The sequence below is a fragment of the Bos taurus genome, chromosome 6 (assembly GCF_002263795.3).
Source record: "Bos taurus isolate L1 Dominette 01449 registration number 42190680 breed Hereford chromosome 6, ARS-UCD2.0, whole genome shotgun sequence".
In the NCBI taxonomy this organism is placed as follows: domain Eukaryota; kingdom Metazoa; phylum Chordata; class Mammalia; order Artiodactyla; family Bovidae; genus Bos; species Bos taurus.
In genome coordinates, this window is record NC_037333.1 from 93,362,778 (window position 1) to 93,385,714 (window position 22,937).

At 40.8% G+C, this 22,937-nt stretch overlaps 1 protein-coding gene and 1 long non-coding RNA gene across 3 annotated transcripts in view; one reads left to right on the forward strand and one right to left on the reverse strand.

Moving 5' to 3' along the window:
* Positions 1–10,607, forward strand: part of ANXA3 (annexin A3) — a 72,042-nt gene extending 61,435 nt beyond the window's left edge. For both annotated transcript variants that reach the window (XM_005208151.3, NM_001035325.1), the window contains 3 exon segments: positions 608–666; positions 2,631–2,753; positions 10,205–10,607. In XM_005208151.3, the coding sequence (XP_005208208.1) occupies positions 608–666; positions 2,631–2,753; positions 10,205–10,264 (242 nt within the window). In that variant the 3' untranslated portion in view covers positions 10,265–10,607.
* The window catches only part of LOC132345534 (uncharacterized), a 98,934-nt gene that overhangs the window by 35,017 nt on the left and 40,980 nt on the right, over positions 1–22,937 (reverse strand). The window lies entirely within an intron of this gene.

Sequence of the window (22,937 nt, forward strand, 5' to 3'; positions counted from 1 at the left end):
CTCATTATTTCAAAATAAAGAATTGAACGATTTAATGTGTTTGTTTTTAATGACTGAATTTAGATTACACGCACTGGTTATAATGTAATTAATCAGTCTATAAATTCTAATTCAGTCACTTAAGAAAAAAATCTTTCTGTTGGAAAAATTACTTTTAAGCTGAGCTCCAGTGCCCCTATTTACCTAATGAGTTATTTGGAGCAACATCTCTGCAATCTTTAGACCCAAGCTATTCATCAGTAGTCAAAGATGTTAGAAATGGAGCAGCGGTACACCCTAGGGAATTATCAAATGTAAGCGTAGGTGTTGGTGTGTCTGGGATCTGGAAATGAGTCAGCTACTGTGGGAGTATCTTTGGCAGGTAATTTTATTTTCCCTGTGGCTAAGGATAATTACTGTGTTAAAGTTCCATGCAAATATGACATTATAAGGCTTCAAAATTCAGGTTAAGCATTCATTCATTCTTTCATTCTAAAGAAAAGCTAGGAGTGGGGAGGAGGAGAATGGTATGGTTACCCAAAAAGAATCTTTTTAAAAAATGTATTACTATAGATTAACTCAATTTCTATTAAATGAAACTGAACATTACTTTGCTTTTTTGTAACAGTTCGTTGTGCAAGGAACACGCCTGCCTTTTTAGCTGAAAGACTGTACCGAGCTTTGAAGGTTGGTCTGGAAATTTCATTTATATTCTTAGCTTCCCTCAAGGAAAATGTAAAAATATTACTTAATATTGATGGCATTTCCTGTTTCTTTTCCATATTGATAGAGTTCTCTTTTGTAGCTAATCTGTCTGCTAATTTGGCTCATAGGTTGATAATGAGTTTCCTAATCATTACAGAGGTAGGTGCGCTGAAGTGCTGACTAAATTATTTCTCCCACTTCACAGTAATGTGGGCAGTTGATTGGTTTCAGGACAACAGCCCTCAAACGTGATCCAGTGGCCTCTCAAGCTGCCTTACTTACTTACACTGAGCTAGCCGCCTTTCAGGATGTAGAAACCCTGTGTTTTCTCATCTGCTGTCACTTCTGGGTGGGGAGCTCTGTGAATCTGTTCAGTCCTTTCTTGTTTATATCTTCAGACCCTCATAGTGAGCCTGGCATGCAGAAGATGCTGACTTCAGTTTCTTCCTGGACATTTCCTGTAGAAGTCCACGTGCCCTTTCAAAGCTGCGTCCACAGTAAACAGCACTTTGGTCACCTCCCATCCCAGTCTTGCTCTGCATCCTGCCTTCAGTCATCTCAGTGGATAACACTGATAGGAACTAGCCTTGCCTAACTCACTGAAGTTATACCTTTCCTCCCCAGCCTTGTTCTCTACGGCTTAGCCACATCAGCTGTCTTTCTGTTTCTTGATTACTCCAAGCGTCTACCCATGTCAGGGTCTTGGCATTTGTCATGCTCTCTGCCTTGTGTGTGTCTCCTCCATATCTATCTATGGTTGCCTCCTTCTGATCTCTGAGGTCTCAGCTCATGCATCCTCCTGAGAGAGGTCTTCCCTGTCTACCCAGGTCAATTGACTTCCTTTCACTCACACTCCACCCTATCGTTCTCAGTACCACTAACTTGCTGTCCTTCCTGTCCACCTCCATCAGCGAGAACTCCATGAGAGTGTGTGTTCTGTAAGCATTTGTTGTGCTCAGTAAGCATTTGTTGAACGAATAAATGAATGGTGTCAATATCCACCTAACTGCTCAGCTAGAAATTCTACACTTCTCTTTCCCTCTTTCTTCTCAAACATCATTAAGATTTGTCAGTCTACCTTTACAAGCATCTCTTAAATCTTATCAATTTTCTCCATCCCTACTACCATTATTGTAGATCAGGCCATCAACATCTCTTTCTCTCTCTCCCTCTCTCTCGGTTATATAAACACTTCTGAATGGATCTCAAAGCTTCCAGTCTTATTCTGTCATCTTCATCCTACTCTTTTTCTGAAATCCACTCTTCATACTGCTGCTGTCAAAGGAACCTTCTGAAACTACAAATCTGATCTGATCTCAACACACTCATTTTTAACAGACTGCAAATAGTTCTTCACACTCAGGATGAAGTCAGAATTTCATTTCATGGTTTATAAGGTCTGGCCTTTCCAGATATATTCCTTGCTGTTCCTTCTTATTACTTATGTATCCTTAAATGTGGTATTATTTCTTGCCCTAAAGCGTCATGTATGCTGTATCTTATATTGAAACTTTTTTTTCCCTCTACATAAGAACTCCACTCCTTCTTCTCCTGGCTGACTATTTAGGCCCCAGCTTAAATCCCACTTTCTCAAACAGTGCTTTACTAATCCTTGATTAGCATATGGTAGGCCTCCCTAACATATGCTCCCATGGTACCCAATACTTCCCATATGTCAGATTTTATTGTAATGGCCATTTTCTCACCTGTATCCTTTACAAAACTGAAAGCTTAACAGGGGCATGTCATCTCTGTTTTCAGCATTTAGCAATGCAATGGCAGAAAATGTTTCTTGAATAAATGAATGAGGATGTTTGATGAAAAATGAGAGAAGGAGAGTCACTGTGGTTGAATAGTCTGTGTACCATATCAGTGTCTGATGAATATCCACGTGTTGTTTTGTGAGCAATGAGATTGGTCTCGTGGACACTTGGATTTCTTAACAGGGTGCCGGAACTGATGAGTTTACTCTGAACCGAATAATGGTTTCCAGATCAGAAATTGACCTTCTGGACATTCGAGCAGAGTTTAAGAAGCTTTCTGGCTACTCCCTGTATTCAGCAATTAAAGTAAGTCTCTTCTTAAAAATAGCAAAACATATCTTGCCTCTCTCTACCCATTTCCCTTATAATTCTCAAAACATGGAAATTCATGATTTAGGTTTCTCTCTCCTTGACAGTGTGTAAATATGTTTTCTGAATTATTTGTCAGCCAGAAAAGGAGTGAATTTGAGTCAGTGGTGATGTGGATGAATCTAGAGTCTGTCGTACAGAGTGGAGTAAGTCAGAAAGAGAAAAACAAGTGTCATGTATTAATGCACAAATATGGAATCTCGAAAAATGGTGTTGCTGAACCTATTTTCAGGGCAGGAATAGAGGTACAGAGGTAGAGAATTGATTTGTGGACACCAGGAGGGAAGGAGAGGGTGGGACAAATTGAGAGAGTAGCATTGACATATAGACACCCCTCTGGGTGAAACAGCCAGTGGGAAGCTGCTGTATAGCCCATGGAGCTCAGCTTGATGCTGAGATGACCCAGATGGAGAGCGTGGGGGTGGCTGGGAGGGACTTTTCAGAGGAAGGGTGTATGTGTACACATATGGCTGGTTCATGTTTTGTACAGCAGAAACTTACACAACATTGTAAAGCAATTCTATTCCAACCTAAAGATTAAGAAAAAAGAAAGAAACCTCAAAAAAAGAGTGACAAAATATTTCTTAAAGATAGTAATTATTTTTCAGCTCTAAAATCCTAGGTACATAAAAGGCACTCAGCATTTTATTTTTTTCAGGTTTAGTGGCCACTGATTTTTCTTCTTTTGTGAACTGCATATGCAAATTGCTTATCTGTTTTCTTATACTGCACTGTTTTATTTCAGTTATTCTTTCTGGCAGTAGAACAAAAGGATATATTTTACATTTCCTCTTTGTTTTACACAAAAGATAACATGATTCTGCACTTTGGGGTTCTTTGCATTTCAGGAAGGAAGCTTTCTCATTCTTTTTTTTTTTAACCTTTTTATTTTGCATTGGAGTATAGCCGATTGATAAACAATGTTGTGATGGTTTCAGGTGAACAGTGAAGGAACTCAACCATACATGTACATGTATCCATTCTCCCCCAAGTTTCCCTCCTGTCCAGACGGCCACATAGCATTGAGCAGAGTTCCATGTGCTGTACAATGGTCCTTGTTGGCTATTCATTTTAAATATAGCAGTGTGTACATGTCCATCCTAAACTCCCTAACTGTCCCTTCCCTCCACCCTTCCACCATCCTTATGCCGGCAGCCATAAGTTCATTCTCTAAGACTGTGAATCTCTTTCTGTTTTGTAAGTAAGTTCATTTGTATCATTTCTTTTTAGATTCCACATATAAGAGATGTCTTACAATATTTCTCCTTCTTTGTCTGACTTACTTCACTCAGTATGATACTCTCTAAGTCTACCATGTTGCTGCAAATGACATTATTTCATTCTTTTTAATGGCTGGGTAATATTCCATTGTATGTATGTATATACCATATCTTCTTTATCCATTCCTTTGTGGATGGACATTTAGGTTGCTAGGAAGCTTTCTCATTCTTTTTAACAGCTGCATATCATTCCATTACTTGTATATTTATACCTACCACATCAACAGATGTTTCAAGTTTCTTGCTATTCTAAACAACACTGCAATATGCATATGTGATTTCATCAGGTACAAGTGTATCTGAAGGATGAGTACTCAATAATAGGTAGGAGTGCTGAGACAGATGTCAGTACACCTGTAATTTTGATTGTTGTTCAGTTGCTAGTCGTGTCCGGCTCTTTGTGACCCCATGGACTGCAGCACGCCAGGCTTCCCTGTCCTTGGGATTTTGGTAAATATTATCAACTGACTTCCACTGCACCTCAATTAGTCAACTAGATTTGCTCATCAAAATCTTTTTTTTTTTTTTAATGAGAGCTGTTGTTTTTGTACTAAACCTTTGCAGGAAAAGATACATGCTTAAGTTGAAAAAGAAAATTTATTCGAAAAGGCAACTGTCCGGGTTGCACCTGGGGCTTAGCACAGATTTCATCCTCTGCTCACGCTCAATGCAATTTGAATCGATTCTGACACATTACAATAGTTTCAATCAACAGAGGAAGATACAATAATGTTAACTAAATTGTACTTACCAAGGCAGAAAAGGAGACACATACATTTTATAAAGATTTCCAGTAACAAGGTTGAAACATGAAGAGGTCCTTTGGTTCACCCTTGGCAAACCAGAAAATTCAATTAACTCGTAGCTCTCCCTCTCCAGATGGCCTGGGTAATTGAGGCTTATTGTATTAGAAAACATGTAAGCAATGTGTATCTTGATAGAAAATAAAAATCCATTGCTGAAGAGTTCAGTGTGTAATTTAAAATTATCTTAGGTGTCTTCATTTCTGTTGCCTAACATAGATTATTAAGTAATTTCATTACGTTTTCAGTATTGATGAATAGAATCTTTTTGTCTATCATTCCTGCCTTGGCTTCTGTCTTCTGCTTCCTTCTGCCTTTAATTTAGACATTTCTGTGCTCATTAACACCTTTCTCGGGTGATGATTGGAGAGGAGAAGAGGAAGAAAGTAGGTGAAAAACAAATGTGTGTCTCTTAATACTAAGACATTTTAAAAAATTGGATGAAATTAGTTTCTGGTAGATTTTCTTGATCAACAAGTTAAGTATCTATCTAAAAAATAACTTGATTCCAGAGTCTTTAAGGGAAAACGTAGTAGCTACCCTCAGTTAGTTCCTAATTTATATGTAGACTTGAGGTGGACATAAATAAAGCAATTTCAAGATAATAATCATATTTCATATTGGTACTACTTGCTAAAATGTGAGATTGTAAGTGCAAAGAAATTTGAAAAAAGGATAAAGTAGGCTGACAAAATAATGTGAAACAGCATAAAATGAAATATTAGATGTGGGGTATAGCGGAGTAATAGAGGAATTGAGAGTAAAAGATGTTTGGGATTAGATAGAGAATCTTCCCAGGTGGGCTGTGTGTGTGCTTAGTCGCTCAACTGTGTTCAGTTCTTTGCAGCCCCACGGACTGAAGCCCGCCAGGCTCCTCTGTCCATGGCATTTTCCAGGCAAGAATATTGGAGTCTGTTGCCATTTCCTACTCTAGGGGATTTTCCCGACCGAGAGATCGAACCCACGTCTCTTCCATCGGTACACGAGTTCCAGGTGGAGCTAGGGGTAAAGAACCCGCCTGCACGTGCACAGGAGGCGTAAGAGATACAGGTTCCATCCCTGGGTTGGGAAGATCCCCAGAAGGAGGGCATGGCAACCGACTCCCAGAATTCTTGCCTGGAGAATTCCATGGACAGAGGAGCCTGGTGGGCTACAGTCTGTATGGTCGCAAAGAGTCAAACACAACTGCAGCGACTTAGCACATGGCACATTTCTTAGGAAACTGAGTCTGAAGCTTACCTTTCAGGTTAATAAGCATGTGTTGCGTGCCTTAGGAGCCTGGTGCTATGCTGGTCAATAGAGTCTGAAAGGTGAGTGCTCTAGAAACATATGTTTGATGAGAAGTAGAAGGATAAGTACCCACTCCGGTGTTCTTGCCTGGAGAATCCCAGGGATGGGGGAACCTGGTGGACTGCCGTCTATGGGGTCAAACAAAGTCGGACACGACTGAAGCAACTTAGCAGCAGCAGCAGAAAGATAAGTATTAATAAGGTGCTTGATTAATTAGGAGCCTACCTTGGGAATATGGAAAAATACAATCTCAGTGGCAAGATCCATTCAGTTGAAAGAGAGCCTTGAGAACAGGAAATTGGTATTCCATTCATTCAATTTAAAATACTTACTGAAACTATATTATGTGCCAGGCTCAGGGTAACAATTATAAGTAAAGAAAAAAAGTTTTCTGCCCTTATGGAATTAGAAATAAATGTAAAATTACAGCCATGTTCGATGTAAAGGAAAGAGATTGTGCTGTAAGATCACATAACAGGAGGGTTTGACCTACAGGAAGGTTTTATCTGAAAATGATTAGACTTAACAAGGCAAAGGTTGTGGGGGTCAGAATTCAGCAGAGCATTCTAACAAAAGGAGTCATAAGTGAAAAGACCTCATGGTGGAAGAAACGTAATGAAAAGCGAGGCTGGAGGAATCGGATCATGCAGGGCCTTTTTGGCAATGTTTAAAGATTTGTCTTTTGCTTAAGAGTGATGGGAAGCCATTAAAGTGTTTAAATTTTAAGCACACAGTGTCATGACCAGAAGTACGTTTAGAAAAGGTCTCGTGACTATGGAGAATGAATTGGACATAAGATAGAAGGCATGTGGAGTGATGGGTTACTGTATTAGTCATATTAGAGTAGCTCTGATTCAAAATAGTGATGCAGAGCTACTGCTAATACAAAGAGAAGAAAAAGCAAAGACTCAAAAGATAGAAGTTAAAACTTCAATATGACATCTTGTTGTGAAAAGAAGGGAGAAAGAGTTGAGGATGACTCCCAGGTGTCTGGGGCTTCCCAGGTGGCTCAGCGGTAAAGAATCCACCTGTAGTGCAGAAGCTGCAGGAGACGCGGGTTCAATCCCTGGGTTGGGAAGATCCCCTGGAGGAGGGCATGGCAACCCTCTCAAGTATTCTTGCCTGGAGAATCCCGTGGACAGAGGGGCCTGGCAGGGGTACAGTCCATAGGATCTCAAAGAATCAGACACAACTGAAGTGATTTAGCACACACGCTTCTTTCCTTACAAGTAGATCAGGTTTTCAGTGGTTTTTCTTTTTTTTTTCCCCTTTGGGGGCAGTCAGGGAGAAAGTTCCACATGTTAAGTTCGAGATGTCTTTTGTTGCGTTAAAAACAAATGCACAACATCAGAGTTGCGAGTTATGTTTTATTTGGGGCAAAATGAGGACTGCAGCCCAGGGAATCTCACTTCAGATAGCTCTGGGGAACTACTCCAAAGAGGTGGAGGTGGGGAAGGCCAATATATATGTGATTTTGGTTAAAGGAGAGTTCATGGAATCAAGCGCTTATTTTACAAAAGGTTTTCTGCTAGTCATGAGGAACTGATGTCACCATGAAGGGATTTTGTGATTTTCTAGATATGAGGAAATGCAAGGATTGGGTTCATAAAACCAGTTCCTAAAAATATCTGTCTGAAGACCTGTTCTGCTAGTTTTCCCAGAGCACAGTGGCTCATTCCTGACCTCCACCCTGAACTTCCTCCAGGGGACGTTGAAGGTCAGCAGCTGCAGCAGCACCTGATTTAACCCTTGTAGAGGTAGATGGCAAATGCCCATGGCAAGTTACCATTTGTAACTGACACTTCAAAACGTGCAAATAGAGATGGCAAGTTGTAGCTAGTGGTATGGGATATATTTTCAGAAATAATTACGTCACTGAATCTTTGGACATGCATGCAAATTCTCTAGGGAGAAAATATAGATTAAGAGAAAATGTAGTATGAATTTTAAGTGATAAATTGGGATTTAAGCATTATTAGCAGTGACTGGCTAAAGAGTGAAGGATGAGTCTACAAAGAAGACAGAAGTGGAGATGGCAGAGAGGAAGGAAGAAAAGTCAGAACTATTTACAGGATAAGAGAGGGCTACTTGCTTAATGGGTATAACGGTCACTGAACCCATTTCCCAAAACAAGAAGCATTAACACCTTGGAAAATACGCATTGAGAATCCAAGGAGACTAATGACGAGAGATGAGAGCCTAGAATAGATTTGTTGTGGTCAGAATGGAAGAAGATTGGGAGAGGAGAGAACCACTGGTACCACTGTTAAAAATAGGCCAACAGAAACATTTAGTTTCTTAAGAACAATTAAGATGGCCTAATTAGGAAGCTGTAAATTATGTTTAAATGTTTTGAAAATACATTGGTATTTTGGGATAACAATTTCTAAAACTCCATAAAATAGAATTGTTTATTCATATAAAGGACTTCGCCTTCCAATATAGAGGATTTGAGTTTGATCCCTGATGAGGTAGCTAAGATCTCACATGCCTGGTGGCCAAAAAAACAAAACATAAGATAGAAACAATATTGTAACAAATTCAATAAAGACTTTAAAAGTGGTCCACATCAAAAAAAAATCTTTTTAAAAAGAATAGCTATTTTCCTGCAAGACATAACAGAATAAAGATAGGAGAAAAGGATGAACATTTATTGTCTACAGTGGATCAAAATTTTATGTTTAGCTCTGTTTTAAACTACTTGGATGTATTTTCTCAGCTAACTAATAGAACCCCTAATACTTGTTTACAACTTTGATCAGAGATGGCTAGAGGGAGCGGTTTTAATACAAAGCCAGAGCATTGCTGACTTGTCAGTGATTCAAGAGATCATTATACAGTGCAAAGCAAAACTTAAAAACTAAAATTTATATAAAACAGAAGAATGTGTATTAAGGCTTGTTGTGTCTTATGAAAGCAATGCTTAGTCTCTTCTCTAAGTGACCCTTCTTCATTGCTTCCTCTACCTTACTACAATATAAATTTTAAGTGATAAGAAGTTGCCTTGAATCAAATAAGAATAATGTGAGGATTTTAAGCAATCTTGGTCAAAAGCCAAGTTTTATCACAGATGCTGTGCAAACATTTTGCCTCTTTTACATAACACACATGGCAACTCGTACTTTAAGCCTCAGTCTCCCTGACGGCTCAGTGGTAAAGAATCTGCTTGCCAATGCAGGAGATACAGAAGGCACGGGTTTGATCCCTGGGCAGGGAAGATCCCCTGGAATAGGAAATGGCAATCCACTCCAGTATTCTTGCCTGGAGAATTCCATGGACAGAGAAGTCTGGTGGGCTACAGTCCATGGGGTCACAAAGAGTTGGACACAAATGAGCGACTGAGCGCAGCATACACATGGTATCTTTTCTGAACCAAGATCTTTTTTGGCTATCCTAGGAGAGAGGAACTGGGAAACATACTTTATAGGAAGGTAGCTCATTTCACTTTCTTAAATCAGGAAGTATAGAATGGGGTTAAGCAGCCAGGTTAACTGGCTCTGAATTCCGATTCTGTGCTTATTCTCTATATAATCTGGGATAAATATCCTAACCCTCTGTCTTTCTCATTTTACTTCTTAGTTAAATGGAGACAGTTATGGTACCTACCACACAGTAAGGATTAAAGTAGCTAACCTTTAGAAGAGCAAGTGTTTGATAAGTATTAATATAAATATAATAAAATCATATTTTTTAAAAAGTTTGGTGAGAAAATAAAGCTTGTGTAATATTATGTAATTGATGTACTCTTTTTTTAAAAAACCCTAGTTGACATTTAACCGCAATATATCACGCAGAATTTAAGTATCATATATTGTGAAGAAGATGCTAGGCTGAAACACGATTTCCCACAGATACGACTGGATAGTGGAATTGCAGGTGTATGTTACTAAATGGTACAGGTCATGGGCTTCCCACGCCGGTGACTCCCCTAGTGCTGTGGGATTCGATTCATCCGTGGTCCCCTCATTATTTACGCTGTGTCTCTCCTTCTCTCCGCCTGTCCTGTTCCTTGCAGTCGGATACTTCTGGAGACTATGAGATCACACTCTTAAAGATCTGTGGAGGAGATGACTGAGTCAAGAACATCCTTTCCAAAGGCTGCCTGCTCCCACGATGGACATTTTCCTCAGCTCTGCTTATTCCTTTTTCACGGTATTTACAAGTACAAGCAAGTGTCCACAATAACCTGTTTTTAACAGAAATTCTCATTGTTCCATAATAATAACAACCACAAAAAGTGATTATTGTCATAGAACATCTCATCATAATGTAGCCACTTACAAATGAAATTTTTAAATGAAATTAAAGATCTGCTAATACTACCCACATTGCATTTCTGCTTTGGAAGTGAGAATCGTTGTATCGTTCTAAAGCACTCAATGCCAAACAGTATAATAAAAGTTGTTGCCTATGTAAAAGGTGATGTGTCTGTTAGTTTTTATCATCTGCCACCGTTGTTTGGTACCTGGCGCCAATGACTAAAGATATTTTAAAACATGTTTTTGTTGTAAAAGCTGTAGTTGCTTCAATTTATCTAGTGTCTTATTAATCACATTCATCTTTAAGAAAGAAATAAAAATGAAGATCTATGTAATCCTGGCCTCCCTTTTCTAGTTTGATCAAGCTAAAGGAGTGGCAATGCATGAGAAGTTATTTTAGCCCTCAGAAAACATCCGCTAAACTATTGATCTAACCACTAGAGAACATGACTTGTGGTTGTTTCATGCTAAATACTACTTTCCCAGAATGAGTATTTAGAATTAAGTTTCTTAGGTATCTTTTTCCTCTAAAATAAGTTTGCAGAACTACACACTTTTAGAAATCTTTTATGTTATTTTTGAAAGGGACCTAAGATGAAATACCTAGACTAAAAGGAAATATATAAGGTACAAAGTTCTAGTTAGAGTTACGAGCCTGCGCAGAAATAGAAATGATAGATGTGTGAAAAGGAGAAAGAGTGATGTGTGAGTTCAGAACTTTTAATCAGTGGATTCCACACTTCAGCATTTCTGAGACCTTTCAAAAAGATGGCGAAAAAGTTATTTCTTGTCCTGAGATTTCCAAAATGCATATGGGAATAAAGCACAGGGATTTAGAATCTACATGCCAGGTTTTGACATCCTGCCTTAGAAAATGAAAGTGAAAGCCACTCAGTCGTGTCCAACTCTTTGCAACCCCGTGGACTATACAGCCCAAGGAATTCTCCAGGCCAGAATACTGGAGTGGGTAACCTTTCCTTCTCCAGGGGATCTTCCCAACCCAGAGATCAAACCCAGATCTCCCACATTGCAGGAGGATTCTTTACCAGCTGAACCAACAGGGAAGCCCAAGAATACTGGAATGGGTAGCTATCCCTTCTCCAGGAGATGTCCGCGACCCAGGAATCGAACCGGGGTCTCCTGCATTGCTGGCGGATTCTTTACCAACTGAGCTTCCTGGCTTACCATATAGCCAAATAAGTATTAAAAAAAATTAAATGGTGATACTTATACCACTTACTTCTTTCCTAGGTTTAAGTAAAATAATGCCTGTGAAGCACTTAGCCCTATGCCTGAAATTGACACGTGTTCAGTGACTGCGTTGTCATTCACTATTAGCAAGCAACATCAAAATGATCATGACAGCATTGCAGCTATTCTTCAACAGGCTTCAGTCCATCTATCACGTGCCATCCCCTGTGCTAAGTAAGTGTTGGATACTCCAAAGGAGCTCAGACTTATTTACTTTGGCCAGAGAGCTTTAAAATCTGTTTAGGGAGAGAGAGACCAATGTGGGTGGGGCTTAGCGTATAGGAGGAGGTGACCAGTGACAAGGGCTAGACTATGAAATCTCACAGACCATGCTAAAGAGTTTACAAGCAAGGGAGAGTCATGGAAGGAGCATTCCAGGAGGATTTCAGTCAGGGAAATGATGTCAAATTTTTGATCAAGGAAGAATGTGTGGGAGAAGACAGCTAAAGGCAGGGAGCCCACTTGGCAAATTAGTTCTTTAATCAATATAGAAGTGTCAGCCTGAGCTAAGATAATGGCAAGGGAGAAAAGGAAGAAAAATACACTCATTTGAGTATTTAGAAGATAAATGCTTCTTCTAAAAATGGATAGAACACAGTAATCAAAAGAATCAGGTGTCATGTATGCACTCACAATTTTGGCTTAAGTGAGTAAGTATATTACTGAGCAATAAATCATTGCTAATACTCATTGAGTGCCTATTGTATAGCTGTATTAAACAGTGTAGTATATATTAAATCATGCATCCTCAAGGAACTTTCCAATGTAGGCATTAACTCAAAGACACAGGAACAGAAGCTGAGAGAAATCAAGTACATTGCCCATTGGAAGAGACAAGATTTAAACCCAAGCAGTCCAACTCAACCATGTCCAGGCCATTAACCACAATTTTCCCTTAGTATTTATCCCATTCTAAGGCCACTGTCCTTTTCAACCTTAAAACTTAGCTGTTTAAATGAAGGGATTTTTGTCTGTTGCCTTCTCTGCTGTATCCCTAGTGTTTAGAACATACACACATACTATTGGGTGTGTATAGAAGTTTCTCACATAGTCTTGATCAATCATTAAGTCCATTTTCAGCCCTTTTCCCTTCTTAGAAATTTGAGGGACAGGGCTGAAAATTCCAAACCTCTAATCATGGCTTTTTCTTTCCAATGACCAGCCCTCATCCAGGAGTCCATCCAGAGCCACCTCTTTAGCAAAGACCAAATATTAGGACAGAAGATACTCCTAGTGTTCTTATCACTTAGAAAATTACAAGGGTTTTAAGCGCTCTGTGCCAGGAATGAGGGGCAGAGACCAATATATAATGTTTTCTGTTATCTCAGCAGGGATTCCCTGTGTACTCCTTCATAAACCACTGTGAATGTCAATGTAAATGTTATCCATCTCTAAATTTCTAGCCCAGTTCCCTAGTCATAGTAGGTATGTGACCAGTTTTAATGACAATGATTTGTAAAGTGGGATAGTAGATCTTTCCTATCATTTGTACCAGGTTGATGTAAGGAGCACGTGAGACAATGATTGGAGCTACCATGAAAAGTATTACATGTGATTCAAATGTGAAGTGAAATTGTAGACTTAATATTAAAAGAATCAATTTTGGTTGTGTATATGAATCAAGGACTTACTAGGTACTGAGTACAGGGCTAGATCTTTTAGATCTCATTTATTCTTGGAGCAAGATCATATGTGTCATTATCCCCATTTACAGATGAAGAAGATGAGATTCGGAAAGTATGTACTTGCATGCATGTTGCATGCTAAGTTGCTTCAGTCCTGTCCAACTCTACAACCCTATGGACTATAGCCTGTTAGGCTCCTCTGTCCATGGGACTACTAGCCCAAAGTTACACAGCAGAGAAACCAAGGTTTCCCTTGGTTTCCCAATACAGATGGTATTTGTGCATGAGTGTATATGAAGAAAGATAAGAACACGAAGGGAGCGGTGATCACTCGACAGAACCCTGCAAAGAGAAAGGAACATTGAGTAAGGAAAAATTCCAGGGAAAGCTCTCTTCTCATCCCCTGGCCTCCTGTGCATTGGGCCAGCTGGTGGCTGATGGATTCTGATGATTCTGATGGAATATGGTTATCTCAAGATGCAGGGTTATTGTTAGTGACCCATCCTAAGAACTGTGATATTTATTTTTCAATATTTAATACATGTTTAAATACATGAAAATGAGAAGGGCTGTATATGGCCCAGGGCAGTGCCTGGTTTAGTACATGAGTCCTGGGGTCACGATGCCCCCATCTGTGACTGTAGGCCGATTACCGTGCTGAGTCACACATTCCTCACCCTTAAAATGGGGACAATAATAGTTCCTACCTCATAAAGTTATTCTAATAATTAAGTGAGGAAAACATTTAAAAGCTATTTTGCATAGTGCCTGACATACGATAAACCCTCAATAAATGTTAGCCCAGGTCATGTTGTTATTATCCAAGGGCCATTTTTTTTTATTGCCTCCAATTTCCACAAGGTGGCAGGTCGAGTTCAAAGTGGACCCCATGGCTCTGTGTCCCAAAGGCAAAACCTATTTTAATTGCTTCACAATAACGGGGCCCAAAATGAATTGTTTGCAGACATGTTCATTGTCTGTAGAATGTTTGTTACCATCCAGGCATCTTATTGTTGCTGTAAAACCGATCTTAATGGAACATATGTATCATTTAATTTCATCCTGTTGTTTCTCAAGATTCCCAGGACCATCTGCATTTACATGAAATGCATATTAACTCTGGGTCTCTTAGCTAAGTGAATACATTCAAGTCATCTCATTTCGCACTAAGTTTAGTCCCTGGACGGCTGTGAAGAGGAGAAAACTCGCAAGCTGGAACAAGTCCTGGTCTTGGTGAACTGCAGAAGGCACAAGATTTGTGCACCTCGTCCTGGAGTGAGAGGGTGCTTGGTCTATTTGTGAGGAGCTACCAAAAAATGACAAATGGAGATTTTGAATAGGGGTGTGTCTAACCTATTTGTAAGGGGATATTGAGAGAAATGGTTAACTCGTAAAATTTCAGATTTTTCTTCTGTGTATCCTCACCTTTTTCCATTCTCCTAATTTCATGTCATATTGATAGCCTCCAATGTCTACAATTTTGCTTCATCTTTGACACATTGGTTTTGGGGTCAGATCAAACTGGGTCTAAATCCTGTCTCTACTACCCATTATAGCAGCATTTATAGCAGTAAGGATTTGACAAACACTTAGCTTCTTAATACCTCAATTCTTTTTTTTCCCTTTGGCTGCTCTGGGTCTTTGTAGCTGCTCACAGACTCTTGGTTGCTACACGCGGGCATTCTCTAGCTGCAGCGCTGCTCTTAGGTTGCAGTGTGCCTTAGGTTGCAGTGGTGTGTGGTTGCAGGTTGCAGTGGTGCTTGGGCCTATCATTGCAGCAGCTTCTCTTGTACGCATGGGCTCTAGGCGCTCAGGCTTCAGGAGTTGTGTGCTTGGCATTAGTAGCCCCGCAGCATGTGGGATCTTAGTTTCCAGACCAGGAATCAAACCTGTGTCCCCTGTATTGGCAGGCAGATTTCTAACCCTGGACCACCCAGCTAATCTCTCTCAATTCTTAAATTAATTTTTTAATTGAGGTGGCACTGATTCATAACACTACCTAAGTTCCACATGTCCAATGTTATATCTCTACTTCTATATACCCTACAGCATCAAGTCTTTACCTGATAATAAAACCTACCTGAAAGAATTGTGAGGATTAAATGAAATAAAGCATGCCAAGAATTTAATTCAATCAGAAATAGTTACTAGTAATTAGACTAACATAGCACTGCCCCAAAAATGGCAGATATAAGGAGCTCAATAAGCATTTGTAGCAGAAATATTAATAAATGATGCTATTTTAGTACCACACAGTTATAACAACTCTAAGACTGGCCTTGGAAGTCTTCAAGGAGAACGCATACTGAAATCTGTGATTTTGTCAACTGTGTCCTCTGATGACTCAGTCAAAGATGCAAAGCTTCTCTGGCTTATTTCCTACTCATCACTTGATAAAATATGTGACATGTGAGCAGTCAATTTACTAACTTCTCTGTGCCTTTGTTTCCTTATCCGTAAAGCTGGAATGGCAATAGCATTTAATGGCTCAGATTCAGGTGACTTTGAGGTTTCAGTAAGCCTGCTGTGGGTTTCCCAGGTGGCGCAGTGGTGAAAGAATGCAGGAGACTCAAGAGACACAGTTTCAATCCCCGAATCAGGAAGATCCTCTGGACTAGGAAATGGCAACCCACTCCAGTATTCTTGCCTGGAAAATCCCATGGACAGAGGAGCCTGGCAGGCTACAGTCTGCGGGGTCACAAAGAGTCAGACAGTACTCAGCACAGAGCTTGCCATACCTTAAATGCTCAGTAAATGTTAGCTGTTATTCTCTGGCTCACTTTGGAAAACCTATAGTTGCTTCTCAGTGATTCACTTGGGGGATTTTCAGATGTTGTGAAGTGAACTCTTCTAGTTTGTAATTAGAAAAGACGATAAAACAGATCTCTTGGCCATTTCCTGCCTTTGAAACTTCATGTTTTATGAACCACGGAAAGTACCACAAATTTCTTTTCAACCCACCCCAGCAAACTGACAAATTCGGACCTTTTTCACCCACTCTCTGTACGTCTCCCATGGGACTGCGAAAATAAAGGAAGTATTCATTGCCTTGTGCGTAAGCTGTTTTCCTAGTGTCTATTTCTTCTGAGTTTCGACAGACTCAGCTTTCTGACAGTTTCATCTACCAGACGATCAGCCCTACTCCAAGACCAGAGTTTGCCTGTTTCTGTGGATTTTGCAGTCAAAAGAGGGAGAGAGGAGAATTTCAAATGAGGAGGAGAGTTAGAGTAGGCGCGGCATTGAAGAGCTGCTGCAGTAATCAGTGAAAAGAAATTCCCAAACTCTCAAACCCAGGACCCCAAAACAGCCCATTCTGCTGCATGAGTTTTCAAACCCACATGAGAAAACAGGTCATCAAAACCTGCCGGAGTCCTCTTCCAGCACAAGCTTTGGTGGAACTGGATATGGCAGTAAATAATGGCCCAGGGTGACTTGCAGAGTGCTGGGCTTGCCCTGCGGTAACTGATAACAGTAGCAACCATCAGGCAAAAGAGAACTTTGACAAAGGACACTGATATCAAATCAGCTCCTACACACACCAGCATGCCACAGTGGGAGGAAGTGTGGAGAACAAAGGTCCCTGGTGGAGAGTGAGGGAGAAGGAGCCAAATTCACACCTCCCCTTAGGTGGAGAACTAAGAACTGCAGCCAGGGCATAACTGGCCTCAACCAGTGCTCTTGGCCACATCCATCATGCCAAGATTAGGGATTTTCAATGGGGAAAATTTAAACTTTGGTTTTGTGTTAGAGAGCCAAGTTTACAAAGACAAATTCAGATCGTGTAGTGCGTATTCTCTTTAAACAGGTGTTGACTGATCTCTTCAGTCGAAATATCTTCTTTGGTTGCTGTCAGTCACATCAACTCCGTGAGTCTTTTATTCCTTCAAGTATTTACGGTAACCATATAGCCCAGTAACTGTGCTCAGTGCTGGGGTTATATGGATGAATAAAGCTACTCATTTTCCTACCTCAAAGACTTGATATTCTAGGGGGAATGAGGAAGAGAAAGTAAAGACAGATGCCTGGCTAAGTAGCAAAGATGACATGGTGGTGATCGTGATGGTGTGGGGGGATGATGTGATGGCGTGTGGGGATGATGTGATGGTGTGGGTGATGTGATGGTGTTTGGGGGGATGATGTGATGGCGTGTGGGGATGATGTGATGGCATGGGGGATGATGTGATGGTGTAGGGGGGTGATGTGATGGTGTTGGGGGGATGATGTGATGGTGTGGAGGGGATGATGTGATGGCGTGTGGGGATGATGTGATGGCATGGGGGGATGATGTGATGGTGTTGGGGGGGTGATGTGATGGTGTGGGGGGGATGATGTGATGGCGTGTGGGGATGATGTGATGGCATGGGGGATGATGTGATGGTGTTGGGGAGTGATGTGATGGTGTTGGGGAGATGATGTGATGGTGTGGGGGGGATGATGTGATGGCGTTTGGGGATGATGTGATGGTGTGGGGGGGATGATGTGATGGTGTGGGGAATGATGTGATGGTGTTGGGGGGATGATGTGATGGTGTGGGGGGGATGATGTGATGGCGTTTGGGGATGATGTGATGGTGTGGGGGGATGATGTGATGGCATGGGGGGATGATGTGATGGTGTGGGGGGATGATGTGATGGTGGTGGTGGTGGTGGTGATTGTGGTAGTATGGGGGGATGATGTGTTGGTGGTGGTGATTGTGGTAGTTTTGGGTGGGTGATGGGTGGTCGTAGGATTAAGGGTTGATGGTAGTAGTGGATGATTTAGAGAGCAGACAGACCTGGCTGCCCTATTTTGAAGCTTTTTACCATCAGACAAGATTCTCATGGTTGTTTCTAACTTCCAGAGTCAACAAATAAAATAGTTGAAGAAACTGCTGATTACTAAACTGAAGTGAAATTTGCTCAGTCATGTCCGACTCTTTGTGACCCCATGGACTATACAGTCCATGAAGTTCTTCAGGCCAGAATACTGGAGTAGGTAGCCTTTCTCTTCTCCAGGGGATCTTCCCAACCCAGGGATCAAACCCAGGTCTTCCACATTGCAGGCAGATTCTTTACCAGCTCAGCCACAAGGGAAGCCCAAGAATACTAGAGTGGGTAGTCTATTGCTTCTCCAGTGGATCTTCCCAACCCAGCAATCGAACCAGGCTCTCCTGCATTGCAGGTGGATTCTTTACCAACTGAGCTATCAGGGAATCCCTAAAGTGAAAGTGAAAGTCACTCAGTGGTGTCTGACTCTTAGGGAACCCATGGACTGTATAGTCTATGGAATTCTCCAGGTCAGAATATTGGAGTGGGTAACCTTTCCCTTCTCCAGGGGATCTTCCCAACCCAGGAGTAAAACCTGAGCTGATTATTTGATGTTCAGTTATTTGTTGTTAAATTCATGAAGGGCAATGGTTAAGAGTCTAAAGCCAGACAAGTTCAGGTTCAAATTTTAGCTCTAAACATACTCATGGAAAAATTATTTAAACACTTGGTCACTCCATTTCCTTATCTGTGAAATTTGATAGTAAAAATTGAACCAACCATCTCAGATTATACAGATTAAATAGATCAATGCATGTAAGCAATTAGAACAACTCAGGGAATATTATGTACTATGTGAGTGCTAGCTATTTATCTTCAATGGTAGTAAAAATGTGATATGGTCTGTAATGATCTTATTAAAAATTCTGAAACTACTACTCACCATTAAAATGTATAGATATAGGTAGGTAGATAGATAGATACACTTGTAAAAGAGATACTTGATATTTTGCCACATAGAGGGGAAAAAAACATGTTAGCAAGACAGTGGGAGATAGAAAACCAGACAGACTGGAAAAACATATGACAGTGGTCATTGTTCATCTCTGGGTGGTTAAGGTAACTCATTTTCTTCTTTTTTCTAAGTTATACTTTATAAAATGTTAACAGTCGTTGGTTTGTGTGCTCAGCCCTTAGTGTCCTACTCTTGGAACGCCGTGGGCTGTAGCCTGACAGGCTTCCTCTGTCCACGGGATTTTTCAGGCGAGAATACTGTAGTAAGTTGCCATTTCTGCCTCCAGGGGATCTTCTGGATTCAGGAATTGAACACACATGTCTCCTGCTTTGGCAAATGGATTCTTTACCACTCAGCCACCAAGGAAAATTTTTAACAATTATTTTTTTTACTCATTTTAAAACATTTAAAAATGAAACTTCAAATGACATGAAAAGATGCTTAGAGCTCCAGTGGAGGATTGATAAGATCTGTCAGGGAAGGATTCACTGGAAATGGAAAAACTGAGCTAAATATTAAAGGAATTAATTGGTAGGGGCTTTGAAGACATAAATATTAGTACAGAGATGACAAGTTCCCAAGAACTGCTTCAGTTCAGTTCAGTCGCTCAGTCGTGTCTGACTCTTTGTGACCCCGAGAATTGCAGCACGCCAGGCCTCCCTGTCCATCACCAACTCCCGGAGTTCACTCAGACTCAACTAACACCCAAAAAAGATGTCCTTTTCATTATAGGGGACTGGAATGCAAAAGTAGGAAGTCAAGAAACACCTGGAGTAACAGGCAAATTTGGCCTTGGAATACGGAATGAAGCAGAGCAAAGACTAATAGAGTTTGCCAAGAAAATGCACTGGTCATAGCAAACACCCTCTTCCAACAACACAAGAGAAGACTCTACACATGGACATCACCAGATGGTCAACACCAAAATCAGATTGATTATGTTCTTTGCAGCCAAAATGGAGAAGCTCTATACAGTCAACAAAAACAAGACCAGGAGCTGACTGTGGCTCAGATCATGAACTCCTGATTACCAAATTCAGACTGAAATTGAAGAAAGTAGGGAAAATCACTAGACCATTCAGGTATGACCTAAATCAAATCCCTTATGATTATACATGGAAGTGAGAAATAGATTTAAGGGCCTAGATCTGATAGAGTGCCTGATGAACTATGGAATGAGGTTCGTGACATTGTACAGGAGACAGGGATCAAGACCATCCCCATGGAAAAGAAATGCAAAAAAGCAAAATGGCTGTCTGGGGAGGTCTTACAAATAGCTGTGAAAAGAAGAGAAGTGAAAAGCAAAGGAGAAAAGGAAAGATATAAGAACTGCTTAATTATGTATTATTTGATTGTAAGGGAAAGTCATGGGATAACTGGGCCACCCACCCTCAGTGAAGAGTCTTCTCTTGGCCTGAATATCGAGTCCATCCTCAAAGCCCACTTGTGTTCCTGCTTCTACAGTATCTGGCGGAAGGCTTGCTCCTCTCTCACCCTCAGAATCTCTCTCAGGCTTGCTCTCGCTCTTGCTCTTGCTCTCAATCTCTCTGATTTCAAAAACCCTATTGTGGAACCCTGTCTGTTGAAGATAGCTAGAGACTAGTTTAAGTCTTCTTTGTGATGGAACCTGCAGAATAGATAGATGCTAATTACGTTGCCTCTTTTCCAGATACTGACAGGTAATCTGAGAGCCGTGTGGACCTCCCTATCGTGGTGGAGAGCCAGTGTAAGATCTATCTTGTGGATGGACACTCAAAGCTGAGTCTTTTCTAGGAAGTGGGTGAAACAGAGTGATATTCAACTGGGAATGGTCCTACTTTTCCAGCTCTTGCTCTGCTTCATCACAGACACTGGGATTCTAAAGGGAGTACCAAACTGTGTTGCAGGCAGGGCCCACCGGCCCAAGGCATCTGGCAGTTATTTCAGATCTTTAGGGTACCAAGGCACACCTTAGCCTTCTGTCACGGAGGGTTAAATGGAGGGCTAAATTTGACAGCAATGATTGGAGAATATGCTCAGATGTTCAGTTGTGCCTGATTTTTTGTGACCCCATGGATTGTAGCCCGCCAGGCTCTTTTATCCATAGGATTTCCCAGGCAAGAGTACTGGAGTGGGTTGCCATTTCCTATCTTCCCCACCCAGGGATCGAACCTGGGTCTCCTGCATTGCAGGCAATTCTTTACCAACTGAGCCACCAGGGAACCTTCAATTTATTCCTATATGTTTCTGGAGAGACTTGATGAGAAAGGGAAAAAGCAGCTTCCTTCCTCTTTCTACCTCCTGCCTCTTCTTAAGCACTCTGCCTTAATTTTCCTGGCTGACTTGAGCAATGTTGGCAAGACAAAGAGAAGTCTTTCCACTGTTTAGTCTACTTTTAATTATTTCAAGATGGGGTCCTTCCCTGGCCACCAGGCAATGAGCTGTCCATTTTTGAGTTTCTCCTCATTCTTACTTCTGGGTATTGGGGATGTAGTTTCGTTGGACCAGGTGCAGCTGGAAACTTCTTGGGAGGTCCGAGGTTTCCCAGAATTTATGATCTACCCAGAGGAAGCCCCTGTGGGGAAACTCCACTGCTCCTTCTCTGGTTACCCACTCGGGGGACACTGTGGTTGTCCTCTTTCTCCTAGGCTGCCTTGGCTTCCTCAGTGTGATGTCTCTGTTTTCTTTCTTCAGGAAAAACAGTCTCCCTGATCCCCCCCTCCCCACTTCCTAGGTATAAAGGAAAGACTCTAAGCTCTGGAGCTAACCTCAGACTTCAAATACCACCTACGTGCTATGTAACTTTGGGCAAACTACTTCATGATTCTGATCCACCATTTCCTTTTGTTTATAAGATGGGAGGAGTGAAATAAGTCAGACAGATAAAGATAAATACTGTATGATCTCAATATGTGGAACCTAAAAAAAAAGAATCTCATATATATAGAAAACAGATTGGTGGTTGTCAGAGGTGGGGTTTGAGAGGTGGGTGAAATGAGTGAAGGCAGTCAAAAAGTACAGATTTCCAGGCATAAGATAAAAAAGTTATGGGGAAATATTATAGTGACTATAGTTAGTAATACTGTGTTGTATTTTTGAAAGGTACCAAGACAGTAAACCTTAAACTTCTCATCACAAGAAAAAAAAAAAAATGTAACTGTGTGGTTATGGATGTTAACTAGCCTTGTTGTGGTGACCATTTTACATTAGCTATGTGTATCAAACCATTATGTTGTACACCAGGAACTAGTACAACATTAGTGTAAGCTATATCTCAGTTTGAAAAAAAGATGGGAATAATCTCTGTAACTCATAGTGCCAGAAGGCTCCAGGAGGGAATAATTAGATCTATTATGGAAGACCGGAGAAGGAAATGGCAACCCACTTCAGTATTCTTGCCTGGGAAATCCCATGGACAGAAGAGGCTGATGGGCTACAGTCCATGGGGTCACAAGAGCTGGACATAGCTTAATGAACACCACCACCACCAACCACCATTACAGAAGTTATGAAGAGTTTCATGAGGTAACAAAAGTTATCTAACTAAAAGCACCAACACAGCATCTGAAATAGTGTAATAACTGGACATTATTCATCCATTCCTCTGTTTTCTGTTCTCTTTTGCTATTAGTACATGTATATGATCCTTTTTGTTTCAAATGTTTTACTATTAATAATTGTAGGGCAACTGACACAGGACTGCATATTCTGTTTAATAACCATGGGGAAGTTTGGCAGCTTAACAAACATCCTTGACTCCCTTGCAAAGAGGAGAGCTCAACTTCCTTTGGACTTTGGCTTCAAGACCTCACATTCTTTTCTCAGAAAACAGAACCAAAGACCCAGTAGGTGTTAACTGTGCTCTGAGCCTTTC